The 7,983-nt window shown below is 39.4% G+C and overlaps 1 protein-coding gene across 1 annotated transcript; it reads right to left on the bottom strand.

The window, feature by feature from the left end:
* Window positions 1–333: 333 nt before the first annotated feature.
* On the bottom strand, window positions 334–2,516 carry LOC136535311 (uncharacterized). Its single transcript, XM_066527611.1, has 3 exons — window positions 2,397–2,516; window positions 1,715–2,299; window positions 334–357 (listed from the first exon to the last, which is right to left on the bottom strand). The coding sequence occupies exons 1-3, from the start codon at window positions 2,514–2,516 to the stop codon at window positions 334–336; spliced, it is 729 nt and encodes a 242-aa protein (XP_066383708.1).
* Between the last annotated feature and the right edge of the window lie 5,467 nt (window positions 2,517–7,983).

A 7,983-nucleotide genomic window follows, 5' to 3' on the forward strand; every position in this document is an offset into this window, starting at 1 on the left:
TCTCACGAAAGAACAAATCAGCAACATGTGTAGCATCATCGCTCTTATGACATGGTATGAAATGTGCCATTTTAGAAAATCTGTCCACAACAACAAACACACTATCCCTCCCCTTCTTTGTTCTAGGCAGTCCTAAAACAAAGTCCATTGAAATATCTTCCCACAGTGCACTTGGAACAGGAAGAAGCATGTATAAACCATAAGGATTAAGGCGTGACTTAGCTTTCTGGCATGTTGTGCAGCGAGCAACGAACCTCTCCACGTCTCTCCTCATCTTGGGCCAAAAGAAATGACCAGCAAGGATGTCCTCTGTCTTTTTCACACCAAAATGTCCTATGAATCCTCCTCATGTGCTTCCTGCAACAACAACAAACGCATAGAGCTAGCTGGAATGCATAGCTTGTTAGCTCTAAAGACAAACCCATCGGTTAGGACGAATCTGTTCCATGTTTTTCCCTCTTGGCAATTTAGCAATACATCTTTGAAATCATTGTCATGTGCATATTGTTCCTTAATAGTTTCCAAACCAAAGATTTTAAAGTCAAGTTGTGAAAGCATGGTGTAACGTCTAGACAAAGCATCAACAATTATATTTTCCTTCCCTTTTTGTGTTTGATGACATAAGGAAAGGACTTGATGAATTCAACCCACTTAGCATGTCTACGGTTCAGTTTTGCTTGACTACGGATGTGTTTCAAAGATTCATGATCAGAATGTATGACAAACTCTTTGGGCCATAAATAATGCTGCCATGTTTCCAAAGTCTGAACTAGAGCAAGCAATTCCTTATCATAAGTCGAATAGTTCAAACTAGGGCCACTCAACTTTTCACTAAAATACGCCACAGGTTTTCCCTCTTGTAACAGCACACCACCCAACCCAATTCCACTAGCATCACATTCAAGCCCAAAGGTTTTGTTGAAATCAGGAAGTTGGAGTAAAGGTGCGTGTGTTAACTTATCTTTTAGCGTGTCGAATGCATTCCTGTGTGCTGCAGCCCAAGTGAATGCCACACCCTTCTTAGTGAGCTCATGTAGTGGGGCTGCAAGGGTGCTAAAGTCCCTCACAAAGCGGCAATAGAACCCCGCAAGTCCTAGAAAACTTCTTATTTGTGTGATTGTAGTGGGAACTGGCTAGCTATGAATTGCCTCGACCTTGGCTTGATCAACTTCAATACCCTGCGGGGTCACAACATAGCCAAGGAAAGAGACTCAATCTGTGCAAAATGTGCACTTCTCAAGATTACCAAATAATTAAGCATTATGTAAAGCATCAAAAATAGCACTGTAAATGATCAAGATGTTCCTCCAAAGTTTTGCTATATATCAGAATGTCATCAAAGTATACCACAACAAATCTACCAATGAAAGCACGTAAAACTTCATTCATTAATCTCATGAAAGTGCTGGGTGCATTAGTGAGGCCAAAAGGCATGACTAACCACTCATATAGACCGAACTTGGTTTTAAATGTTGTTTTCCATTCATCTCCTAACTTCATGCGAATCTTGGTTGTAACCACTACGCAAATCAATTTTAGAGAACACAATTGAGCCGCTCAATTCATCAATCATATCATCTAGCCTAGGAATTGGATGACGATATCAAATTATGATATTATTAATCGCTCTACAATCCACACACATGCGCCAGGATCCATCTTTCTTAGGAACTAAAAGTATGGGAATAGCGCAAGGGCTAAGAGACTCACGCACATAACCTTTGTCAAGCAATTCTTGCACTTGGCGCTGTATCTCTTTAGTTTCCTCTGGGTTGGTCCTATAAGGAGCACGATTTGGCAAGGATGCCCCAGGAATGAGGTCAATCTGGTGCTCAATTCCCTGAATTGGTGGTAGTCCCGGTGGTACCTCCTTTGGGAAAACATCGGCGTACTCCTGCAAAAGGTTAGTGACAGTAGGAGGCAAAGAAATAGGAGTATCCTCAAGTGAAAACAAAGTTTCTTTGCAAACCAAAGCATAGCATATAGTATTGCAAGTATCAATCTCATCCAAATCAGATTTCATGGCAAAGTAACAAGAGCCTTTTAGCTTGATCTCATTTTTATTATGATGAACAGATTTGCTAGACTTCTTCTTATGTTTCTCAAGTTCATTAGCGACAATATGATTTTCACTAGCAATAGCTTGATTCTTAAGTTTGCTAGCTCTAGCAAGTTCATCTCTTAGAATAGCCTCAAGGGACATGGGGTGCAACACAATCTTCTTGTCATTATGCACAAAAGAGTATTGATTTGTTTTACCAAAGTGCAAGGAATCTTTTATCAAACTACCATGGTCTACCTAACAACATAGAGCATGCTTGCATAGGCACAACATCGCAGTCAATGGAATCATGATAAGAACCAATGGCAAACTCTACCCTTACCAATCGTGTTACCTCCACCTTGCCGCTGTTGTTAAGCCACTGAATGTAGTAAGGCTGCGGGTGTGATATTGTGCTCAATGAAAGCTTCTCCACCATTTCAGCACTTGCCAAGTTGTTGCAGCTTTCCTCCATCTATGATCACATGGCAAGAGTGTTCCTTGATCACACACTTGGTTTGAAACAAAGTGTGGTGCTAATTTTGTTCAGCCCTCTCCGTTTGGGCACTTAGCACCCTGCTGCACCACGAGGCTCTCATAGTGCTCAGCAGCTTCAGCCCTAAAGAAGTTGAAGTCCACCTCTGGTTAGTTTAGGACTTAGGGTTCACGATGATCGATTTCTAACCCTCGTGTTTCTGGATCTGTTGGACATACGCCATGTTTTGGGTGATCATTTTCTTGTTGTTTCTCCATTGTCCCCAGTCTAGCCTGACTTTTGGATTAAGCTTTTGGTTGTATTAGGTTTGTTCTTAACTATGTATCTCTAAAATCCTCGAGTGGTTTAGTCTTTGGATTATTAAGTTAGGAATTTTCTTTTATTCCAAGAATTGTAATGAGTCGCATTTGAGTAGGATTCATATTTAGGTTTTGGGTATAAATATTAGACCCTGGTTATTATAAAAAAAAGAACACACAATCAATACAATCTTTCTGGCTTTTGCAATCGCATTAGGAGTAGGAGTACTATAGATCTCAGCGAGTTCTTCAGCAAACAGGGCTGCATCGACTGATCGATCTCCAGCTTGCTTGTGAGTACCGTCAGAACTTGTATTGTACTTGTAAAGCTGCATCAGCTAATTGATCTTTTATGAGCCATAATACAATATCACCAATTATCGAATCTGCTAAGATTAGTAAGATTTTCCTTGCTATTTTTGGTTGATTCACCAGTTATCGATCTTGCTATAATTAATATTTCATTAATTATAATAAAATCACCTGATTGAGATAGAGATACATCAACATCATATCATCTTAATTGGTCATCCTCTGATTTGGTCACAGCTTCAAATCTTATAATTGATGGCTTAATTCCGCTTAGATCGGCTGTTTTATGTCTATTCCAATCAAATATAGTATGCATCCAAAGACATGTTTCAATCTTGAATAAACTCACTAGTTAATGAGATCTAATCTAATGACACTACCATAGCTACATCGATCTGATTGAACCTCACTGGTAAGACTTTAGATTAGAAATTATCGATTAGTGGTCTTGTTCATGATCAAGATATGTACTATGTTTGTTTGCTATGACTACATCAGCTATTTTAGCCGATTTGACTATACTCTCACGCATATAGCATGTTTCCATGAATCTGTCAACATATAGATGGTTTTATAGATTCTTTGGCTCTAGTTTATTACCATTATCATTGCTGCATCGATCCTATCGAACCTCACTATTGATGATAATAGATTAGACCCAAAACTGTTTGTAGATTCATTTATATTAGATAGTCGATTTGTTCGCATGTTATACTCTTCTCATCAAACTTATCAGCTAGACACTTTATATCGATTATGTTCCATTTAGACGATGTTGCTTTCTAATGTTCTATGAGCATCGGTTATTTTGATTCGTATCATCATCGTTTAATATTAGCCGATAATCCTTGATTTAAAGATCTTCATTTCATGGATACGTTGGATATCAACTTTTAGTTCGATAGCCTTATTGAATCAGCTATCTAGCCGTACATTTGGAACTATTTGGTGCAACACCGACATGTTCCACATTAAATTACTGATAAGATTTTCTCTCCTTGTCAATTGCAGGTCAAATTGACTGGCACGTCATTGGGTTTTCAGAATTGACTGGTTCTATGTTGAAGCCAAGCAGATCTCTAGTGTCATTCTACTCAAATCTTCTAGCTTGCTGTGTGTTGATCACATCGCCATATTTTTGTGTCAACACTCACTAAAGGTTTTATAAGAAAAGATGTAAAAATTTGCTAGCGTATCTTGTATATAAATGGCTACTATATTAATGCTTTCCATAACATTAAATAACTTTCTTTTCCTGCTGAAACCCTGATCACTTGTTTGATTCCACTATTGTATTAAGCAATGTAAGAAAGGGCTAAAGATGTTGTAAGTTTATACTCTCATTTATGATCCTGGTGAAAAAATGTGGAGTTTCAAGGTCTCCCTCAGGGTGTGCTCGATAGAACAACATGGTTTAGTGTCCTCGCTTGAGTACTCAATGTCCAATGGAAGACAAGTACTCTTGAGAGAGCATTATATTAGATGGTTCTACCAGAACTAGTATCAGAGTATAAATGAGGAGATAAAGCTTCAAAACCCTTTTCTAAATTCAAATTGGATAACCTAGTTTTGCAAAAAGGTTAGGACGTTTGCTTACAAAATATATAAGTAGCCCTATTACTATGGTTAAGTATTTAGAATAGGTTTAATTGGGCTTTCTCCAATGGACTGGCTCTCGCAGAATATATGATCCCTAAGTCTATTGCATGGGTGTTGCCTCAGTCGTCGTGCTAGTATTGCTTATGGGTGCGCCCTTCATAGATGTCACGCATGTCGCATTATGCACGACTGACTCGTCCTTGCTAAGGAAATTACTGCTGCACTATGGCTTCATGTTTCGCGTTAGCTTATGGTTCACTGCCTACCATGACTCATGTCCTTCCATACTCATTTTGTGCTCTCATTGGGTCTTTGCCCTACAGTCGTACTAGTCATTATGGCCTCGGACACCGCTCGCCTCGAGCGCATGAAAATTTTCGGCTGACTTGTTGTAGTGACCTCACGCTGGAACCAAGGATGGACTATGCCAAGACCACTGACTACTCTACCATTACAAAAGGGCCTAGCCTAGCCATTGGTACCACCACCCGCCGTATCCCAACTCACTTAGCTCTTCCTTTTGAGCAAGCTTTTCGCTCAACCCTCCCTTGTAGCTACCCACTCGGAATGGTAGGAGCTTGGGTTCGCAGTTACTGCTTGAACACTAGAGGCTTCCCCAAAATCCTGTATGCCACCCTACAAAAGCTCAGAGTCAAGGATCATCCCTATCGGCTGTGATAATGTGGGAGACACGCTGAGGACATAGAGCAAGCCAGAATGATCCGGAGATCTACTTGGCTTCAACATAGGACCAGTCGATCCTACGAACCCCGAAGGCATGCCAATCAATTTGACCAACAATTGACAAGAAAGAAGAGAAAGTTTATTAGTAATTTAGGGTGGAACATGCTGATTTTGCCCAGAGAGTTCCAAGTGTGCTGCTTTAGGAGCAGCCAAACAAAAATCGACTAAATAGCCGATACTGAGAAGAAATCGACTGTTAAGGACTGTGATGCTCAGTGGGTCATGATTGATTTATAATAACGAATACAATGCACCCAGTCTTAATGATCCTTTTTCATAAGCTATTAATATGTATGGGTCAAAGATATATCATTGGCTAGATTAGATTTAATCAATACGTGGTGCAAAGCTAATGAATTTGGTGAAAAAGGGATATACCCCGCAAACAATCGACTGTTTAATATAAATAGATCTACAAACTGTCTAGATCTAATTTATCACCATGAATAGTGAGGTTCAATAGGATTGATGCAGTTATGATGATGACAATAATCTAAAACTAGAAAACCCATAAAACCGAATATATGTCAACAGGTTCAAGAAAGCATGCCATATCTATGAAGGCACTAGGCGAATCGGCTAAAACAGCCGATGCATGCATAGAAAACAAACATAGTACATATCTCGATCACTGAACAAAACCACTAATCGATAATCTCTAATCTAAAGTCTTATCAGTGAGGCTCGACCGGATCGATGCAGCTATGGTAGTGTCATTAGATTAGATCTCATTAACTAGCGAGTTTATACAAGATCGAAACATGTCTTTGAATGCATACTATGCTTGATAGGAATAGAGATAAAACGGCCGATCTAGTAGAATTAAGTAATCAATTATGAGATTCATAATGTTGCTAGACTAGAAGACGACCAATTATGATGATATGATGCCGATCTATCTCTATCTCAATCAGATGATTTGTTATGATTAATAAAATATTAATTATAACAAGATCGATAACTGGTGAATCAACTAAAAATAGCAAGAAAAATCTTACTAATCTTAGCCGATTCGGTAACTGGTGATATTGTATTAAACAACAAGTTATTTAACACAAGATCGATAACTTTAATCTATATTATGACTCGTAAGAGATCAATCAGCTGATGCAGCAATACAAATAATGATACAGATCGATAACTAACTCATACTAAAGCTCATAAGAGGTCGGACTAGACCGATGCAGCCTTACAAACAAAAGTATAAGATATGATGGTACTCACAGACAAGCCAGAGGTCGACCAGATCGATGCAACCCTGCTTGTTGAAGAACTCGTCGAGATCTATAGTAATCAGTACTCCAAAGGGTTGGCATGAAGCCGAAAAAAGTAATTGTATTGATTGATTGGTTCCTTGATGATGCAATCTTAGAAGCTTCGAGTTCCCACTGTTCTTCTTTCCAAATTTTGGTGTAAACACATGCCCCCTAAATTTTGGATAAAAATAATTTTATTCCAAAATTACCATGTTTGTACCCCCAATGGGTCCGTAGTCATGGGTAGAGAACCTTGATCTAGGGTCTACTATCTGTCACCTTCACCAACGTCCTTGACATGCTTTATGAGCCCACACTTCAAAGCTTCATGATAGCACTATTGCTTCATGGGCGCTTGGACTCAATCTTCAAGACCGACTATAAATGTCTATCCGACTATAGCGAGAGCAACCCAACAACTCAGTTATATTTCTCTTTTGCTTGCCTCCTCGAGTGCCCTCAGCTTTGCTAGACCCTCCATGGTCTAATCCCTTACTATGAGGGTCTTGAGTGGTTAGAAGAATTCTTGTGCATAGGGTGATTGTGTCACTCATTTTAGCGCCTTATCGAGCAAAAGGATCAGCTATTGTGATTAGAAGAATTCTTGTGATATCACTTGAGTCTTCTCACCATTAGCGTAGAGTTGTTCTAGTGTTTGCGAGGGTTCAAATGTGTGGACACCTTCCCCTTGTTTGTTATATCAAATGCTCAGGCTAAGAAATTGGTGGGATATATGGGCATCCTCTTAGTAGGCATGTCTCCTTTCTCCCCTAATGTTACATCCATCATTGTGCTGATATAACTTGGTTCATGATGCCCTTCGACCTTGTGGGGATCTGGACTCCCTTCAATCTAATGAAGTCTTAGTGGGTCAAATGTCAGTTAATGTAAACCTTGTGTATCAATCCCATGATATTTGTAATTATAGGAAGCAATAAGTCTAAATTCGTTGTGCTTCCATGAACCATTCCTTGAATTTCTAGAGTGTTGATTCATTTTCATAACTGGCTTCAATTCCATAAGCCTAATGAAGTCTATCTTCTTATCTCCTAGGCTATATATACGGTCCATGGTTGTGGATCCAAAAACAACCTACTTTGTCCCAAACCTTATGTGTCTTTGGTGCAATTTGCTTTCCAATAGGCCCAAAGACATGGAGAAGGGCAAGAGGTCTGCTCAAGAGGCCCTTGACGAGTCTGTGCCACCAGCACTAGCATCTTCGTCACCAGGAGAATG

Source organism: Miscanthus floridulus, unplaced genomic scaffold, assembly GCF_019320115.1.
Source record: "Miscanthus floridulus cultivar M001 unplaced genomic scaffold, ASM1932011v1 os_2685_1_2, whole genome shotgun sequence".
NCBI classification, from domain to species: domain Eukaryota; kingdom Viridiplantae; phylum Streptophyta; class Magnoliopsida; order Poales; family Poaceae; genus Miscanthus; species Miscanthus floridulus.

Bases quoted from the DNA above. Each gene is read 5' to 3' on its own strand.
- LOC136535311 (XM_066527611.1), bottom strand. From the start codon at position 2,516: ATGGAGGAAAGCTGCAACAACTTGGCAAGTGCTGAAATGGTGGAGAAG. The intron at 2,300-2,396 runs GTAACACGATTG...CTATGTTGTTAG, and splicing joins ACAACAGCGGCAAGGTGGAG to GTAGACCATGGTAGTTTGAT. The intron at 358-1,714 runs GTGCGTGAGTCT...TTGTTGTTGCAG, and splicing joins AATTGCTTGACAAAGGTTAT to GAAGCACATGAGGAGGATTC.